This window comes from Mya arenaria, chromosome 4, assembly GCF_026914265.1.
Source record: "Mya arenaria isolate MELC-2E11 chromosome 4, ASM2691426v1".
Taxonomy (NCBI): Eukaryota; Metazoa; Mollusca; class Bivalvia; order Myida; family Myidae; genus Mya; species Mya arenaria.
Window position 1 is genome coordinate 37,954,373 of NC_069125.1, and position 21,856 is coordinate 37,976,228.

General features: G+C 35.2%; 1 protein-coding gene across 2 annotated transcripts in view; it reads right to left on the minus strand.

Annotated features, from left to right (window-relative positions):
• Positions 1-21,856, minus strand: part of LOC128229995 (WD repeat-containing protein 76-like) — a 48,755-nt gene that overhangs the window by 20,675 nt on the left and 6,224 nt on the right. The window contains exon 2 of one of the 2 annotated variants that reach the window (XM_052941961.1): positions 13,671-13,800. In XM_052941961.1, coding sequence (XP_052797921.1) covers positions 13,671-13,697 — 27 coding nt within the window. In that variant the 5' untranslated portion in view covers positions 13,698-13,800. Of the gene's footprint in view, positions 1-793; positions 930-13,670; positions 13,801-21,856 lie in introns of those variants that run through there. The other variant, XM_052941960.1, reaches the window with a different exon arrangement.

Consider the following 21,856-nt stretch of genomic DNA (forward strand, 5'->3'; position numbering starts at 1 on the left):
TCGAAGTTTTTGTTGGCACAAACTGCCGAGGTTATTCGGAGAACATTGGAATGACGATGCTTTTTTACGAAAACGTTCGGCTGATATCGCCGACGGAATTTTACCGCTTATGGCAACGCTATTTATAGAACGAAATTGGGAAACCAGAAAATTTAACTTTGTTTTATCTACGATTTTGAGTAGATCGCAATGTTGATGATGGGGTTTGGGGTACCCTCCCCCCCCTTGAAAAACTCCCCGGATTTACACGATTTAGAAAAATGACCCCTGAGAAGACCGAAAATACGGAATTCCGTATTAATACGGAAAACTTTCACCCATGCACTTAAAACAATTTCAATATTTTTAAAACACCCCTGTTTTTTTGCACATTCCCGTTTAGACGTTAGGGATTGGAAGAATCCCGTTAAACATGTCTATTATTTTAGACTACCTCCCGAGCCACAATCTGTTCAATAACTTTTTTAACTTTTTATAAAAGTCAAATTACCAGGCAAAAATTGGTCCCAGAATCGGTATATATCAATCCAAATACGCCATTTTGTTTACCCTGAAACATTATTCTCACTTAATGTTTGCCAGAAAATGAAATTACGTCCTCCCCCTTGTCTTTTGTTCTTATGATTGCTTAAACCGGAACTAATTGCCAGATCGAGCAATATTGTATTATTGGATAAGTTTTACAAGCCTGTTTACCTCATGTTGTACTGTCGCGCTGGAAATCATTCAATCTTTTTAGAATGTATAAACTCACTGAAAAGTGGAAGTAAAGTCGTATATAACAAATACAAACTTTTCTCTTTGATGTTGATCTTCGTGTTCGTGAAGAAGACATAGTCAGTGGTGAAAATGATCGTCGTTAATTATAATAAAAGGCTCGCAACATTTGCTTTATGTGAAACCTGGGAGTAAGATTACATGTATTATTGGTCCCAGGTGAAACCTTACATATAAACTGTCAAAATTTTGCGCCAAATGGAGTACTCTTCAACATCTGAAGAATCGGAACAAGATAAAGACATAACGGCAACATTTAAAACGACCAGATGAAGTCCAATGGATTTGGGCAAAAAGCCCTATTTATTAAAAAAATCCATTTCTATACTACCTGGAACCAAAAACAAGTTAATCCTTCTCCCAGATAAATTTGTCTAAATGTGATATAATAAAATATTTCATAAACTATCGAACATTTCTTAAAGAAGAACCCCAAATTCTCACTCGTGACCATGTTTAAATCGCCTTCAATTTTCTACCCCGACTGGACTGGGAGAACGATCAAAGTCGCACCGTTAAGTTAAAGCTGCTTTTAAATTATTTTATTGAACTCAAGGACCGACATGCAGAACGTAATATTAGAGTTCCGAATGTACTGACTATAGAAGCTTGATAATAAGAAAAGTTCAAGAATAATAATTCAACCTGTTATAAACACCTTTGTCTTTAATACATGTACAAACCGTAATATTAATGTTACTTTCATGCTTTATAAAGATATCATTTGAAAATTATTAATTCGACTAGACATTGTACCTGCCTTAGGTTAGTGTCATTGTGTACGACCCGTACCATTCGCTATTCAAATATGAAGAAAGCAGGCTCTGCCGAAACTAAAGTTTACAAAAGCGATTATTTTTATGATTTCTAAATGGTCCTTTTCCACAAAAGTAAGTGTTAATCGATGCTAGATGTTGATTACACGTATTGTATTGATATCGTCGTGAGGCTATGACTATATTTAAATAAATTATTTCAATACGCTACAGTGTTTCTATGTACCATTTATGTCATTAAAACATATTCATCTGAGGTCGATTGTAACTGTGTTGTTTCATTGATATTTTGACTGCGCGCATAGTATAATAGTCGCACAGAAGCGAGGTAGATACACACACACACATTCGAACTTGAACGATACGCAGGCATACCCGTTGTAGAATTATAAAGAAGAAAAATGCAGACCGTCTACATGTTTTTTTGAATTATACTGGCAATGGTTTGTGCCAGCTACGCCGGAAAAGTCAGTGAGTATTCACTTTTTTTCTGCTCGTTGAAGCTGTACGAAAGTCATGTTTCAAATATTTAAAATATTAACCTTAATATAAGAAATAAAATATTAGTACATGCATTAAGTCATTCGACAGTAAATGCATACCACCATTTTCTCCCGTCAATGTTCTTTAGTAGTTTTAATATATTTCTGTTTGTTTTTGATTTGTTAATTTTAGCAATAAAAGTTGGTACAAGTGTCTGGTTGACATTTCGTAAATATGTCTAACCCCAAGGGGGATGAAATCATTTGTACCGACCGTTTCAAGGTGGTTGGACTCATTTGTACCGACCGTTTCGAGGTGGTTGGACTCATTTGTACCGACCGTTTCAAGGTGGTTGGACTGATTTGTACCGACCGTTTCGAGGTGGTTGGACTCATTTGTACTGACCGTTTCGAGATGGTTGAAATCATTTGTACCGACCGTTTCAAGGTGGTTGGACTCATTTGTACTGACCGTTTCGAGGTGGTTGGACTCATTTGTACCGACCGTTTCGAGGGGGTTGGACTCATTTGTACTGACCGTTTCGAGGGGGTTGGACTCATTTGTACCGACCGTTTCGAGGTGGTTGAAATCATTTGTACTGACCGTTTCGAGGGGGTTGAAATCATTTGTACTGACCGTTTCGAGGTGGTTGGACTCATTTGTACTGACCGTTTCGATTTGGTTTACTACATTTGTACCGACCGTTTCGAGGGGGTTGGACTCATTTGTACCGACCGTTTCGAGGGGGTTGAAATCATTTGTACTGACCGTTTCGAGGGGAATGAAATCATTTGTACCGACCGTTTCGAGGGGGATGAAATCATTTGTACCGACCGTTTCGAGGGGGTTGAAATCATTTGTACCGACCGTTTCGAGGGGGATGAAATCATTTGTACTGACCGTTTCGAGGAGGTTGGACTCATTTGTACCGACCGTTTCGAGGTGGTTGAAATCATTTGTACTGACCGTTTCAAGGGGGTTGAACTCATTTGTGCCGACCGTTTCGAGGGGGATGAAATCATTTGTACTGACCGTTTCGAGGAGGTTGGACTCATTTGTACCGACCGTTTCGAGGTGGTTGAAATCATTTGTACCGACCGTTTCGAGGTGGTTGAAATCATTTGTACTGACCGTTACAAGGTGGTTGAAATCATTTGTACTGACCGTTACAAGGTGGTTGAAATCATTTGTACTGACCGTTTCAAGGTGGTTGAAATCATTTGTACTGACCGTTTCGAGGTGGTTGAAATCATTTGTACCGACCGTTACAAGGTGGTTGAAATCATTTGTACCGACCGTTTCGAGGGGGTTGGACTCATTTGTACTGACCGTTTCGAGGTGGTTGAAATCATTTGTACTGACCGTTTCGAGGGGGTTGAAATCATTTGTACTGACCGTTTCGAGGTGGTTGGACTCATTTGTACTGACCGTTTCGATTTGGTTTACTACATTTGTACCGACCGTTTCGAGGGGGTTGGACTCATTTGTACCGACCGTTTCGAGGGGGTTGAAATCATTTGTACTGACCGTTTCGAGGGGGTTGGACTCATTTGTACCGACCGTTTCGAGGGGGATGAAATCATTTGTACTGACCGTTTCGAGGGGGTTGGACTCATTTGTACCGACCGTTTCGAGGGGAATGAAATCGTTTGTACTGACCGTTTCAAGGAGGTTGGACTCATTTGTACCGACCGTTTCGAGGTGGTTGAAATCATTTGTACTGACCGTTTCAAGGGGGTTGAACTCATTTGTGCCGACCGTTTCGAGGGGGATGAAATCATTTGTACTGACCGTTTCAAGGAGGTTGGACTCATTTGTACTGACCGTTACAAGGTGGTTGAAATCATTTGTACTGACCGTTTCAAGGTGGTTGAAATCATTTGTACTGACCGTTTCAAGGGGGTTGAACTCATTTGTACTGACTGTTTCAAGGTGGTTGAACTCATTTGTACCGACCGTTTCAAGGGGGTTGAACTCATTTTTACTGACTGTTTCAAGTTAGCAACGCCAACTTTTATTGATAAGGATATTTTAACATTCACCACATAATTTTTTGTGTCTGTTGTCTTGATATGATGTGCGTCTATCTTCGAGTCATCGAACAAAAGTCAACAAAAAGTTACCGATATAAAATGTTCTGAGAAAGTTTTTTTAAAAAAAGAAAAATATTGAGTCTTTCTTGCATACTCACTTTCTTTCTTTCTTTCTTTCTTTCTTTCTTTCTTTCTTTCTTTCTTACTCACTTTCTTTCTTTCTTTCTTTCTTTCTAATAAGTACTGCTTGTTTCACGCGATTAGGGCATATCATTTCCAAGTCCATAGTTCGTCTGTAAAGGAAAACTCTTTTGAAAATTGATTAACACAGTCTGTATATATTCTGGGGTGTAATCCGGTTTTAAGCATATTGGTATTAACTAAAGCAGTTATACATTGGCGCCTTTGAAAGAAATGATGTCGTATGTTTAGACAAACGGTCCTTAATCCCAAATACGCGATATTTCCTTTGATTTCATCAGCCATTGCCTTAATGAAAAAAAACTTGATTTAGAGATATCCGTTGGTAACCATGCAACACCAACTTCAGTGTAAATTCAGGCTGTTAGATCATTGTTGCATTTTGAGTAGTTTTGTGTTCTAAGTGGTTTCAGGTATCCATTGTTTTCCACCATCCACATAACATCTTTGCGGACCATTTAAAATGTTCGAACAATCAATACTTGCTAACCTTTGTTCTCTCTATTCAGGAGGCAGCCAAATGGCATGCTGTTTGATGGATTTTTATAGAAGACTATTGTTTGTTTCAATTTAAGATATGAGTAGGAACAAAACGAAATATTTCATAAGTGGCACGAGTGAAGTATTTACCTTTGGTGTTCACGCGATGATGCATATGTTGCCATCTTACACTGAAACAAACACTTTTTCTTTTGATATAAATTAACAAAAACAAAATTTAACTGATAATTAATTGGAAAACCGCGCGAAATTTCAAAATAAATCACGGCATTCTATGCGTGTATGTTACAATTTCACCATGAAACGGGTACAATCCGAGAAAACAGTGAAATCATGTTTCGTTAAACCCAGTGTTTCAACCGTTATATTTCAATTCACCACCAGAAAGCATGAAATGAATACATATTAGTTGTAATTTCTTTGCATAGTTAATAAAAAATACGACACTTGATTTTGTTTGAAGTCAACTTATTTTAAGCTTTTAAAGTGAGATTTGTAAACATTGTAAGTTTGCAATCATTTTATTATCTAAATCCAAGATCAAGACGTAACGATTTCTTTATAAAGTACAAACCAATCAGAGAAAAAAATCCAATTATATTGTAAAACACATTGACGCAATTGCCATGGGAGAAAAAAAGTCCACCAAATGCACTAACAGTTGTTCAGATATCATGATAGTTAAAAGTCTCACTCATTTTGTATGTATGCCCAGCTCATAATGTTAAAAAACACACGCTTTGTATGGTATTTTTAAAGATACGTGCATTCTACGTACAAACTTGATACAATATATGGTTTATACGATAAAATATCCCATGAACATATTATTGTAGAATAATGTTATGGAGAACAGGGGCAGCGGGCTAGTCCTAAATTCAACAATCTACTATGCTATTGTATTATAATGTAATAATGCAGGGGCAGCGGGTAAGTCCTGAAGTCAAAAATCTACTATGCTATTATATAATAATGTAATGGAATACAGGGCCAGCGGGTAAGTCCTGAAGTCAAAAATCTACTATGCTATTATATAATAATGTAATGGAATACAGGGGCAGCGGGCAAGTCCTGAAGTCAAAAATCTACTATGCTATTGTATAATAATGTAATGGAATACAGGGGCAGCGGGCAAGTCCCGAATTCAACAATCTACTATGATATTGTGTAATAATGTAATGTAATACAGGGGCAACGGGCAAGTCCCGAATTCAACAATCTACTATGATATTGTGTAATAATGTAATGTAATACAGGGGCAACGGGCAAGTCCCGAATTCAACAATCTACTATAATATTGTGTAATAATGTAAAATAATACAAGGGCAACGGGCAAGTCCTGAATTCAACAATCTACTATGATATTTTGTAATAATGTAATATAATACAAGGGCAACGGGCAAGTCCCGAATTCAACAATCTACTATGATATTGTGTAATAATGTAATGTAATACAAGGGCAACGGACTTGTCCTGAATTCAACAATCTACTATGATATTGTGTAATAATGTAATGTAATATAGGGGCAACGGACTAGTCCCGAATTCAACAATCTACTATGATATTGTGTAATAATGTAATGTAATACAAGGGCAACGGACAAGTCCCGAATTCAACAATCTACTATGATATTGTGTAATAATGTAATGTAATACAGGGGCAACGGGCAAGTCCCGAATTCAACAATCTACTATGATATTGTGTAATAATGTAATGTAATACAAGGGCAACGGACTTGTCCTGAATTCAACAATCTACTATGATATTGTGTAATAATGTAATGTAATACAGGGGCAACGGACTTGTCCTGAATTCAACAATCTACTATAATATTGTGTAATAATGTAATGTAATATAGGGGCAACGGACTAGTCCCGAATTCAACAATCTACTATGATATTGTGTTATAATATAATGTAATACAGGGGCAACGGACTTGTCCCGAATTCAACAATCTACTATGATATTGTGTAATAATGTAATGTAATACAGGGGCAACGGACAAGTCCTGAATTCAACAATCTACTATGATATTGTGTAATAATGTAATGTAATACAGGGGCAACGGACAAGTCCCGAATTCAACAATCTACTATGATATTGTGTAATAATGTAATGTAATACAGGGGCAACGGACTAGTCCCGAATTCAACAATCTACTATGATATTGTGTAATAATGTAATGTAATACAGGGGCAACGGACAAGTCCTGAATTCAACAATCTACTATGATATTGTGTAATAATGTAATGTAATACAGGGGCAACGGGCAAGTCCCGAATTCAACAATCTACTATGATATTGTGTAATAATGTAATGTAATACAAGGGCAACGGACTAGTCCCGAATTCAACAATCTACTATGATATTGTGTTATAATATAATGTAATACAGGGGCAACGGACTTGTCCCGAATTCAACAATCTACTATGATATTGTGTAATAATGTAATGTAATACAGGGGCAACGGACTTGTCCTGAATTCAACAATCTACTATGATATTGTGTAATAATGTAATGTAATACAGGGGCAACGGACTAGTCCCGAATTCAACAATCTACTATGATATTGTGTAATAATGTAATGTAATACAGGGGCAACGGACAAGTCCCGAATTCAACAATCTACTATGATATTGTGTAATAATGTAATGTAATACAGGGGCAACGGGCAAGTCCCGAATTCAACAATCTACTATGATATTGTGTAATAATGTAATGTAATACAAGGGCAACGGACTTGTCCTGAATTCAACAATCTACTATGATATTGTGTAATAATGTAATGTAATACAGGGGCAACGGACTAGTCCCGAATTCAACAATCTACTATGATATTGTGTAATAATGTAATGTAATACAGGGGCAACGGACTTGTCCTGAATTCAACAATCTACTATAATATTGTGTAATAATGTAATGTAATACAGGGGCAACGGACTTGTCCTGAATTCAACAATCTACTATGATATTGTGTAATAATGTAATGTAATACAGGGGCAACGGGCAAGTCCTGAATTTAACAATCTACTATGATATTGTGTAATAATGTAATGTAATACAGGGGCAACGGACTAGTCCTGAATTCAACAATCTACTATGATATTGTGTAATAATGTAATGTAATACAGGGGCAACGGGCAAGTCCCGAATTCAACAATCTACTATGATATTGTGTAATAATGTAATGTAATACAGGGGCAACGGGCAAGTCCCGAATTCAACAATCTACTATGATATTGTGTAATAATGTAATGTAATACAAGGGCAACGGACTTGTCCTGAATTCAACAATCTACTATGATATTGTGTAATAATGTAATGTAATACAGGGGCAACGGACTAGTCCCGAATTCAACAATCTACTATGATATTGTGTAATAATGTAATGCAATACAGGGGCAACGGACTAGTCCCGAATTCAACAATCTACTATGATATTGTGTAATAATGTAATGTAATACAGGGGCACCGGACAAGCCATGTTGTCAACAATCAACTATAATTTTGTTTAATAATGTAATTGAATACAGAGGCAGCGGGCAAGTCCTGAATTCAACAATCTACAATAATGTATAATAATCAAATGGAATACAGGAGTATTTGGCAAGTCCTGAATTTGTATGATACTATAATGGAATACAGGGCCCTCGGACAAGTCCTCTAGTCAACTATCTACTATGATATTGTATAATAACGTAATGGAATACAGGATAACCGTACAAGTCCTGTTGTCATCAATCTACCTCAATAATGTATAATAATGTAATGGAATACAGAGGCACAGAAAAAGTCTAGTAGACAATAAATTACTATGATATTGTAAAATTATCCAATGGATCCTTGTCCTGTGGACAACAATCGTGTATTAAATTGTATAATAATGTAATGTAATACAGAGGCAGTGGGCACGTCCTAAAGTCAACAATCTTCTATGATATTGTATTCTAATGTTATGCAATACAGAGGCAGTGGGTATGTTCTGAAGTCAACAATCTTCTATGATATAGTATATTTATGTAATTCAATACAGCGGGAGTGGGCAAGTTCTTAAGTCAACAATCTTCTATGATATAGTATATTTATGTAATTCAATACAGCGGGAGTGGGCAAGTTCTTAAGTCAACAATCTTCTACGATATTGTATATTTATGCAATTCAATACAGAGGCAGTGGTCATGTCCTAAAGTCAACAATCTTCTACGATATTGTATATTCATTTTATACATTACAGAGGCAGCGGGCTAGTTCTCAAGTCAACAGACTTCTTTGATATAGTATATTTATGTTATTCAATACAGAGGCAGTGGGCGTCTCCTACAGTCGACAGACTTCTTTGATGTAGTATATTTATGTAATTCAATACAGAGGCAGTGGGCGTGTCCTACAGTCGACAGACTTCTATGATATAGTATACTTATGTAATTCAATACAGAGGCAGTGGGCGTGTCCTACAGTCGACAGACTTCTTTGATGTAGTATACTTATGTAATTCAATACAGAGGCAGTGGGCGTGTCCTACAGTCGACAGACTTCTATGATATAGTATACTTATGTAATTCAATACAGAGGCAGTGGGCGTGTCCTACAGTCGACAGACTTCTATGATATAGTATACTTATGTAATTCAATACAGAGGCAGTGGGCGTGTCCTACAGTCGACAGACTTCTATGATATAGTATACTTATGTAATTCAATACAGAGGCAGTGGGCTAGTTCTTAAGTCGGCAGACTTCTATGATATAGTATACTTATATTATTCACTACAGAGTCAGTGGGCAAGTTCTTTAGTCAACAATATTCTATGATATTTATGATATTGTATAATATTGTAATGCAATACAGAGGAAGAGGGCAAGTGGTGTAGCCAACTACCTACTATGATATTGTGTAATAATCAAATGGAATACCGGGGCAGCGGGTAAGCCCCGAAGGCAACAACCTTCTATGACAATGTGTAATAATACAAGGAGTCGATACCAAACAGACGCACACATATTTAAATTAATACCAACAAATGTTGAGTTACCGTATTCGGCGGCAATCTAAAACAGAAAAAGTTATAATGTTGAGTTACCGTATTCGGCGGCTATCTAAAACAGAAAAAGTTATAAAAGTGATTGTTACGTAGTATAGACACGGGGCAAATCTATTGAAATAGTTGGTTGTCAGGAGTTGATATAATATGTCTTAATTTAAACATTTTTATACATACTTTAGTCAAGAAATGAAATTAGTATGATATATCGCATCTTAATAAAGTTGCTCTGGATAACTTTTAATGCGGTAGAGTTTTTTAATCATTATCTATTAAAATACCGCTCTTGAAAGTCGATGTTGGATGAGTTTGGTAGTGTTGCACTAAAACTGCCAATGGACAGTTTAAACTAACCAAAGCTGGCTGTTTAAAATTAAGTGTTTAATCTTTAAAGCTGCACACTGACAGATTGACCGTTTTAACATTTTTTTAATTTATTGTTTATGTCTTGGAATTAGCATATTTTTACGTAAAAGTCTGGAAGGAGAAGGCAGACTTATTATTAGATCGCAGTTTTTCAGATATATATTTGAAAATTGATGTTTTATGACTAAAAGCGTTACTTAAGCTGTAAGGAATTTGAATTTTTGGCTTTTTTTTTCGAAGAATTATGATCTGTTCTGTTGTGTGTTATTTTATATGACTAAATTGATGGCATTGATACCAAAATAACTGATCCTGAGACAAAAAATAAATAAAAAATGTAAAATGTGTCAAACTGAAATTGATGCTCTTGTAATGGCGCTTGGAAACTTCTTTTATGTAGAAAGGCAATGCGTGGTGGGGGACAATGCCTTCGCTGATGGGTCTATCTGGGTGGACAAATGTAACCGGTGTCGTTGCAATGACGGGCAGGTGCTTTGTACCAAGAAAGAATGTCCAGGTAAGTGTGTTCTAAAGAAGTATCAGCATTGTTTGATTATATTAGAGCCTTAGTTTGATTAACTCATCATGAAAGTAGTTATTAATTATTTAAAATACTTGAACCGATACATTTCGCATGGTTACGTGTATATATATATATATGATATAAATCATGGTCATATGTTTATAATTTGGTACAAATTTAAGCAGGAATATAACATGTAAGTGGTCGTGATCTGAGCAATTTTTACAAACGGATATTTAAATAAGAATAAATTAAAGCATATTAGAAAGCATTTTATGCAAAGTTAGGAATGGCTTCAGTTGCTAAAAAGATCAACACAATTTTTGTGGCTTTGTGGGGAATGATTTTATTCAACAAAGAGTTTTGCATTTTTGTAACCAAGAAGTGTACTTAAGTTACAATTGTTCACGTTTTAATTGAATGTTTATTTTCTTGTTAAAAAACATCAAAAAGCCACAATGTACTTTAGTTTGGATAACGCGTACCAAACTGACTAAACTTTATCCCTATTGTCATTAAAAATGCAAACGAGAATTTCAGCATATTTCTGTTAAAATATTCCTTCATGAAATTTGCTCAGTTTCTAATTACACCCAAAATAATTAATTTGCAAAAGATGTTTGTTTTAATCTTGTAAATAATGTTCCGTAAGACTCCCTGATAGAACATTTGAAACGTTTAAATTATTGACCTTCCCTTCGCACATTGCTATCTGGAAGGTCCTTAATTTATTTAACTGTGATATCTATTTTTAAGATGTATTTTTAAGATATTTTTATTCCATCTAAGACGCCTCACTGATTTACCTCAGATATATTTGACCATATTCTTAATGACGTCACATACGTACATTCTATGCCAACCCTTTATGTTAATGTTACACTTATTGTACTGGATATTTGCTCCTGATTTTCTTTAGATATGTATGCTTTTCAGTTATTCAGTTTCAACTGATGTTATTTATTAACGATTAAAACCTGCAATATATATTTAAAACTACGAATATCTTAGATTGCACACCCCAGACGCCCTGTGAACCTCTGACCTGCGATGACCAGATACAGAGACCATGGGAGTGCTGTCCTAAATGCAAACAAGGTATTGTCAGATGTTATTTGGCTTCTATCAAATACTAGTATAATGAGAATATCATCATATTCACTTTAGATTTTATAATCGTTTATCCTAAATTCCGCCCGATTCACATTTTCGAGTAAATGCTACATTTATTTGCTTTAATGAAGGCATGATGTGCGTGTATTAATTTTATTTTAAAAATGTTTCGTATCATTATTTTCAGGGAATTGTAAGGCCCAAGCGAAAACAGTTAAAGGTAAAGTAACCATCGATGTAGGATCTTATTCTTTTATATCTTATACCTGTGAAATTTTCGTCTTAATTAAAACATTAACTTAATTAATAGAAAATTACACGCTGCATTTCTGATACCGTATTATACAGTTACCTAGCGCATGCGCACATCCACATCCGAAATACTACGCGGATAAAATAGGACGTTTGACATCATATTCAAATGCTTCTCGTGGAACGAGTAAAATATTATGCATGAACCGAACCGCCGGGATACCATCGCCTATGAATGTGTTGATCCGAAACGCTATACTCGAAAGTTGATAGGGGTTGTTACTAATTTACCACAAATTGAATGATGACTTAGAAGTTTCTGTGGTTGTGGTGGTGCTGCTGCAGCTGCTGCTGCTGCTGCTGCTGCTGCTGCTGATGATGATGATGATGATATGATCTCAGAGGTACTGCATTTGGAAAACTTGTCAAAGATACTGTTTCGACTGGTTGGTTTTATTGTATAAAGACAATTCATAATTTATTTTTTATTGTGTCAATCGTTGTTTTAACTTTAATGAACAGTTGTTCAGATCAATTCGTAAATGCGTGATAAAAACTTCATTTGAAGGTATGATTCAATGACTTAAACCCCTGAAACCGACATTTTGTCACATGGAGGTTAATTCTTCTATGCGCATGCGCACCGGAAGGCGATAGTACGATGATGAAAACACGACAGTACGATTCTGAAAACGCGATAGTACGATGATGAAAACGCGAAAGTATGATCATGGAAACGCGATAGTACGATAATGAAACGCGATAGTACGAAGATAAAATAGTACGATGATGAAAACACGACAGTACGATAATGAAAACGCGACAGCACGATGATTAAAACGCGATAGTACGGTGATGAAAACACGACATTACGATGACGAAAACGCGACAGTACGATACTACGATGTTGGAAACGCAAAATCACGAAAGTACGATGTTGAAAACGCGACAGTACGATGGTGCAAACACAATAATTCATCGCAATTTCATCATCGTACTGTCGTATTATCACGTTTTCGTTATCGTAATGTTGCGTTTTCATTATCGTACTGTCGCGTTTTCACCATCGTAGTTTCCTGATTTCACGTTTTCATCATCGTACTTTCGAGTATCGCGTTTCAGATCAACAATTTCACAGGCGATGGCCCTAACAGCATTCCGTACCGAGACCCTGTGTTGTTTGCCGACCTCAGTTGTTCATTAAAATAACTTGAAACATACTACGGGTTCATTCTGTTTCGAAAGATCGCCTTTTGCAAAATCTAATTTGTATATGAAACTTTGCTTTATAAAAGTGTAAACACTTATTATTCTTAAGTATGCTTGATATTTCCCTAATAATGGTTGCATACGACCGCAAATACATATTCGTACAAACATAAAACAAACCTCCGCACAGGGATACCAAAACAATTATCCCGCAAACCACGTCGAAATTTTATAAGACATCTTGCGACTAGAATAGTTGTCATAATTAAATACGATTTAAAAATGTGACAATTGGAAATCATGCGGTTAAGAAAGCAAAGACGTGATCGTAGCGTATTGAGGGAGAAGATTACGTCGGAGTTGGATACTTATGATTCTTCTGTAATACCATTTTACCCCAAACTTCAGATCCATGCAAGACATGTTATTGTGAAGATGAGGAACTCGTCTGCTATGTACAGGCGTGCGAGGAGTGTGATGTGGAGACAAAGAAAGGTGAATGTTGTCCCATTTGCCCGTCAACGCCCTGAAAGCAGATAATAAAAGTGCGTCAATAACATGACCAAACATTTTCTCTTCATATAAAGTTGAGCAAGGACTTGAACATATCTACATACATATATACGAACTTGTTATCTTTGGGATTCTTGACTGTCTTACACTTTTTGATAGTCTTTGATATAATTCTTTCTGAAATGTCTCCAGTTATCTCTATGACCTTCTATCAAATGAGAATATTTACTATCCTGTTTGGATAATAAACACACCGCACACACGCTTTGTTCTTATAGACCAATTCCCAAAATTGATTGTGAAGGTATGGTATTACAAACAAGTATCTATGTTTCAACAGAAACTTTAACATAATATCATACTTACATTCAGGGCCAAATATGTAGGTAGCAATTTGTTATTGCACTATTTGGTTAATACATTTCCACATTTTTGCAATACTCATAATGTGCGTTCAAATGGAATGGAAAGTTAATGGAGACCTGAACGTACTCGTCGATAAAAAATACATTGAATTACTTTAAGAATTTATGCGATTTCATCATGAAACCTAAATGAATTTGTAGGGGAAAACAAGTCATGTTTCACCTGCTTGTAAATGTAAAATTATAAACTCAGAAAGATGAAGAGATAGTTTTGATTTCATTGGTTGGAAGGGAAAACGTTCAAATCTATTAAAATACATTCCTTTCCCCATGAATAGCGATGTATTTAATGGGATTGCGTGCAAATGAATGTCATTTGATTAAATAATAGCAGCTTTAAAGTGGAAGATTTATATACTTTTTCAACAAATTTATATTGAAAAGAGCTTAAAATGATCTCAATATCAAATAATTAAGTGAATGTACACATAAATACTAACATTATAAGAAAGAAAGAAAAAGAAACACGCCCCTAACACTTCACATAGAAACTTTCTTTTGAAAGATTTCCAATAAAGATATTTTTTTCATTTTTTCATATTTAAAGCATGGTGCATTAGTGGAAGATGAATATAGTTTGAAGTGCATGACAAAGTGTTGCAGTCATCTTTAGTTGGTATTATAAAAACATCACATATTTGGAGGTTTTAACGTATTTTCGCTTCAAGCAAAATGATATACACTGGCTTTCCATTCAGCGTATTATTAATTTAATAGCAATACTGTTTTAAAGGTTCAATTTTATGTATCACTGTTTGAATGATAAGGCTTTATTTATGTTTGATAAAGACAGACAATGAGACAGACAGATTAATTTTATGGGTTTGTTCTAACAATTGTAAATCCTTGAACACAGATGGTCTAACCTTAAACAATTTCTTTAAGTATTCGTTCTTTGTTCAATTAACGACAAACACAAATAAAGTGAAATTCATCTTCCCCATCATTGATATTGCAATATAGACGATATCTTTGAGTTTAAGCATTATTATTTCTAGCGTTTCTACCTGTTTGCATACAAAGTGGATGGGCAGTCGTCATCTACAAAAGTAAAATCTCAAACATTTTGGCAAACAAGTTTCGCATTTGGCATGTTCTTAGACTCATTATATACATCTTACACGGTGCTATTTCGCAAGGTACAATACCAATCTTGTCTTAAATGATATTGTATTCTACAGATTCAGAAAACAACAGATTCTCCAAAACAGATCCGTACACCTTCCTCTTCACGTTTCGGTTCCAGTTGTGTTATTTTTGAAAATCGATGTAAATATCACACTGCGATCATTTTCACATGCGCTTACATGGGTGATTCATTCTTATCAACATAATATGTTACATTTTTCAAACAAGGATTCATACAAATTTATACGCAGCATCCATAACAGTATTTCTCATGTGAAAACGAATATCCGAAGGATACGAGAGCTTTCTCATATGTTAAACTGGAAATATGGAATAATATGCCCTTAAATGTCAGAAATATCGCTTTCTAGTAAGGATTGAAGAAAAACTGGAACTATCTTAATTCATGCTGAGTTGCTCTGTTTACTTATTATCGTACTAATGATCTATATACACAGGCATTTCCCCCCTCAATGACCTTTTATAATAGTTAAAACGGATATGTTTTAATTGTTTTGATTTAATGTACCCCTATACCTCTTCTGCATATTTCAAGATAAAGCCAATTAATGCATCCAATAACTGACACATGATTTAGGGTCTTAAGTTAACATCATGGTGATAAAAAAGCATTCATGGTCTTGAGGACTTTACCAATGGTTCCTGAATTAGGCTACAAATATCATACCCATTACAAGCCCATCTTTCATTGGGCAATATACCAAAGAAGTGGGCAAATGTTGGCGATGTTTGGAGAGCACGAACAAAAAGATTTTAAGTGTAACACCCCTGTAAAACACCTACGCTATATAAATTGCTATTTTCGCAAGAAGCAACGTATTTTTGCATGGATTCCTTCAGCGGTCCCAGAGGAATTCACCAGGCGATTACAGTGCACATCATTTTATTTTAACCCAATAACATGTGTGTGTAAGAATAGTGTAAATGCTTTTCATGGTACTGTCTGACGTCTTTATGTTTTTCGGTTGAGACATCTTGCTTCATATGAATGATAATAGATATTTAAATGCTGTGTTGGAATCATACATTGGAACACTTTAAATCATACATAAACTTTGTGGTAATATATTTTATCCTTAAGGTTCAAAATATATTTTTTATAGCTTTATTTATAATTTTTGCTGCATCTATTAATAAATGGACACCTTCTAGTTCTGTTCCTTACGGGTCGTCCGCGGCGTCACATTTATGTCCGCTCTCCAACTTAAGCCTTTGTTATAAAATCTTTACCAAACTTGGTTCCAATGTTTATTGGCATACTCCCTGAGTTCAATTAACAGCCGGAATGCGCTATTAATTGAAACGTTTTGGCCCTTGATTTTTCAAAAATTGACCTAATTCACCCTGTTTGCTCTCTAACGTGAGCATTATATGTACATAAGTAAGATAGGACTGTTTCTTCAAACAGTTCTTCATTAAATATCAGCCAGGAACGACATTTGTAGCGCTGAGCTATTGATTCATTCAGATTAGGTTTGTTTTAATTACTGTTTTCTGTAATGAGGCCATCGCCCACATAACACCAATAAAATGTCGGAGACTGTAATACAATGCAAACTACAGGGACAAGCTTTGAAATCAAAATTTCCAAACACAAACCCGTAAAGATTCAAAGCAATGGCACACATTGCAAAAAATAAACCCGTCTAGAAAGCAAGGGAAATAAACTACAATAAACTGGAGACACACTTGAGAAACACATCATACACAAACACAAACACCACAAACACATGCATCAAAATAGCCTTACCGATGAATACTTGGATAACTGCCTCTTAAGGATCAGTAAAACTTGAACATGAATCTTCTTATTACTTACTCACATCAGACAGCCTAATATATTTCACTATTCAGCAATTGGGCATGTGCCTATTTGTTGTCTTGTCCAGCGCAGCACTTGCCGTTCCATGGACATGTATGGAAAATTATAGCACGTAATTGTGAATTGTTTTCATGATAAAACAAACATTAATAGGGCGTTCTGTTTTAATTCACCTTATGTTACGCATATCAGGGTAATTGGGTCATGTGAATTTTAGTTATTCAATCACTTAAGTAACTGAAAACAATATCCAAAGCGTAACGACTGATACCTGAAGGAATTACAAACAAGACAAACTCATCAGCAAAAAAAAAAAGATTTGTGAATCATTAAAAAGTATTTTATTGCTTTTTGAGATAAAATATCCACGAAAGGCACCTTTAGGCGTTGGATTTTTGTTTAATCATAACGCGTTGTTTGATCTACCTCTCTAGCTATGTGAAAACTAGCTAGATGCTATAACTGATACGTAAAATATAAATACAATTGTTCGCTGTATAGTCATAGGTTTACGCGTTTGGAAGTATTCCCGAAATGTCGCCGGCTAAATATTTATTTTCAGACAGCCTCAGTGAAAGAGGCACAGGTCATGGACTCAAACGATAGTGTTACACTGTCCTCCTATAAGATCTCGAAATGAGTTTAATAAAATAATTATTAAACAGGGCAACATTATAAACCATTCGACAAAAGAGAACAAAGGCACCGATGTTACTTGTTTCAGGCTATTATAATTCTTTTTTCAAACGGAAAATACAACTACAATACTAGAGACCTAACTGAAAATTGGTTGACACTACTATCTCAAACACACATTTGCTCTCATATTACAGGTGTACTTCATGCACGAATACGCCTGTTTCAAAAGCAACTTTTAAATATGTGTAAAGTTTACGATAACAGCTAACCTTGAGAGTAAGAAAACGATTAAGTGTATAGCGTCCCAAAAGAATATGTTGCAACACGCACACCGTGCTCGATACCATGAAGTTTTATGTAGCGAAACACATCACAGACAGTAATAATTGCTTACGAACGCTCAAGCCATCAACACTTAGCGCTAGGTAACGATTCTACACAGTTTCATCTATATTTACCCAGTACTTGATGAATAGTTTTAGTTAAATGTTTGCGAAAACTAAACATATGATTTGTTGCTTATTACAACTTTTCCTGAGCTCATATAGCACAATATAAAATATATGGATATGTCTAGTAGCCATTAATTTACCAAACTTCTGTTTAGGCCACAGCAAATTGATCATTTGTTCGTCGGATTTGCCGCACCTAAAATTCGAAAAACGAAAAAAAAATAAAAAAAAACTTTTTTTTATTCGCCCGCACATACTTTTTGGCCGCGCATATTTTTTTGTTTACTTCTGAATTTCCTCTACTTTTTGAAGTTTTTTTACATAGAATTTAAACCTGCAACGTCGACTTCGCCTTTTTTGAAGGTATTTCCATGCTTTACATTCTTTGCGAGCAAAATTTCCTCGTGTCAGGATAAAATCAGGTCCGGGTTACCGCAAAACAGCCGATATTTGTTGACAGTCTTTTTTGTCGGGAATGTTTTGCAGGACGCACCGTTGTTATTTATTTCCGGTATTATACAGATTACTTTCAGTTTTCGTAATTTAAAATCAAGTTTTTAATGAAAATCAGTTTCATAGTCAATGGATTATAGTCTTCAGTAAACAACAACAGTTTCACAGCGCCGAAGGCAATAATTATTTATGTGTGTTTTAGTAATTCATTGTTTTGTACTCCAAATTTAGTGTTAAATAATGACTATTTAAATCGGATTTTGAGTGCAAAACTTAAATTAAAATACACGGACACACGACTTACAACAAATGCATTTCTCACTTTTCATATACTCATAATTGTTATAAACAGATATAAAAAGTAGGACTTGTAAATGTTTTAAAAATATTCCCCCTCCCCCCTCCCCCATCCAGGGTCCGGGGTATACCAGGGTTAGCTGGGTGAATGCGTTGGATGACCCCGGGTTTGCTGGACTGAAAGTCCAGTAAAGTGGCCTGTGATTAAAGTGGCCTGTTTCTTACGGGCATTAAAGCTATGGAGGCCGTCATGATATTCTTTTTTAAGGCACGGACCTTTACCCCGCAGGTTCATGGCAAAGGCGAGGTCTTGAAAGGAAAACGTCTTTAATCCACCACCTGCTCTTATATAATGACCGTTGCAACATTTGCAGATTTGTTTGGTGCTGCTTTAATTATGAGGTCCCGCAATTTAATCCACAATGTCTTTTTTTAAAATGTTCTCTGTGTTACATTAACATGTGCGATCTTCTGCAATATCAAAGTCACTACAACCTTATCATGTGCTTTAAGAGGTTCAAATTTAGACCTGACCAAATATTTGGAAATGCTCAAATGTTGAATTACTCTGGCAAGTCTAAAATGTTTTTTTGTGATAGTAAGTTACGGAATGAATACAAAAAGTTTTATCTTCGAATAATTGCACGTTACTATGAGGAATGTTGTCTTTACAATATATCCACGTTTAAATTGAAGTTAATAGTAAAGCACTGGATCTTTTTGCCATTTGTTAAATATTGTGACAGATTTTCATGTGATACAATCAAAACCTTTTCATTTATAACTGAGAACCTATGTTTGCAATTAAAAAGCATTTCTTGACATAATTGTATGATAAATTTGGTAAGAAATAAACATTTGTTTAATTTTTTTTAATTTTTCGCATTGAGCTCGCCTCTGAAATGCCTTAAATTTAAAAAAAAGTATTTTTTATTTTTTTTTTCGCTCGCTCGCTCCTACTTTTTTTGGCAAAATCCGTAGAACAAATGATCAATTTGTTGTGGCCTTCATGACACAATCTAACAAGCCAACATGAAATGTACAAGATAAGTAACACTTAGTTACAATATATTACCAATTCAATGCTTTAACCCGTAAGGGACGGTTTGTAGAAACAGCGCAATACCTCGCTTCAAGGGACGCTCGGAAATGACCAGGAATCTTCGGATTGTAAGTCACATGATGAGTAATCACGTGATATATCTGGTCAATGAAATTGTGGGGCTTGCTATTCCTTTATCAATATAGGAAAAGGTTTTTCAAATAATTGTTCAATGTAAAATAACATCTTTCAAACAGTACTATTAAAATTATGCTGTAGCCATTTTTGCATAAAAAAATATTTGATACTTGTACATTGAACTGTTGTCACCAGAGACGGTATACATGTGGAGATCTGATACAACCAATGACAAAAATTTAAGGTGTATTTTCTTGCTCTCGGAGCAGTGCAAATGATTACATTTTTAAAAACACTTTTTTAAAATAATTGACTTTAACTTCTTAGTAATTCCATTGAGATAAAACAAATGGAAGGCCAATTGCGCAGTCGACAATACTTTCAATACTAGCACGTGAAAACACGCGGGTTTCAAAACGGATTTCCCGATCATGCCTTTGTATCTTCGCGTGTTCGCCTTCGGGTCTTCGTGTCTTCGTATCTTCGTGTTTTCGTCTTCGTCCCTTTGCTCATTTGGCCTTCATAGTTTTGTACTTTCTTGCTTTCGCCGTCGACACGATGGTCCTAAGAGATCTGCGGTGAAACCAGAGAGAACCTGCTTGTCTGAGTTTGTGAAATAATGCCAAACCCAAAGCTGAATGATGGATGGATAACCTGCAACTCTTCACGATATTCAAAGATACATTTTTTTGAAAACATTATTTCCCAAAGTAAAGGAAAACATCACGCAGCATACCATCAAAACCACATCAACATTTTAAAATAGTACGCATGTTAAGCACTGGGGAGATTTCATGACTTTATTAATCATAGATAACTCATGGGACAAAGTATTGTGATCTTCGAAATATGAAATAGTTCCACTCGGGTAACATTTATTTGTTACACATGTTAAAAATTTTAAAACTCATGGAAACCTGGCATTAAAATTGAACTGATCGTGCAAGAAACTTAATTGGTTAAAAATACAAAAAACAAGTTATAATAAAAATACATACGTCGTGATTATCGATGGACCATTACAATGACACAACTGTACTCTCATCGTGTAAATAATTTCTTAAGGCAATCTAACTGATCGCATTTAACCACATCAAGGCCATTACGACACCAGATTCTTCTGATTATATCAAGTAATGGTATAATAATTGCTTTTGATTAAAGCAATAGTTTTATCATAATTAGTACATTAAACCTGAACATTAAATTATATAAGCAATGCAAAACAACAATAGTTCACACAGATTTTAGAAGTAACTAAAATGAGCGAAATAATTGCTTTTGTCGTTAATTATTTGTGTATATAAGATATTTTGTTTGTTTTTATAAAAGGAATATATAAAGCAAGAACTCAATTGTATCATAATTTGTTTTCATGCGTAAAACTTGTTTATTGTCATAAATCTAGTATTTTAATCAGCATTGTTTGTTTTGTGTTTTGTTTAATTGTTAGGCAACCATTTATTTAATAAGGAAGAAAAGGTATATCCATCGATTTAATTATTTGCTTGGCTGACAAGTTTACAAGTTTACAAGTTTGGCTGACCACTTTACCTGAAAATCACTGCACTACCAACTGGACAGGACTGTTTGATTGACCACTACACAGTAGACCAAATACAATTAAGTGAGAACAGGCTTAAGGGGGGAGA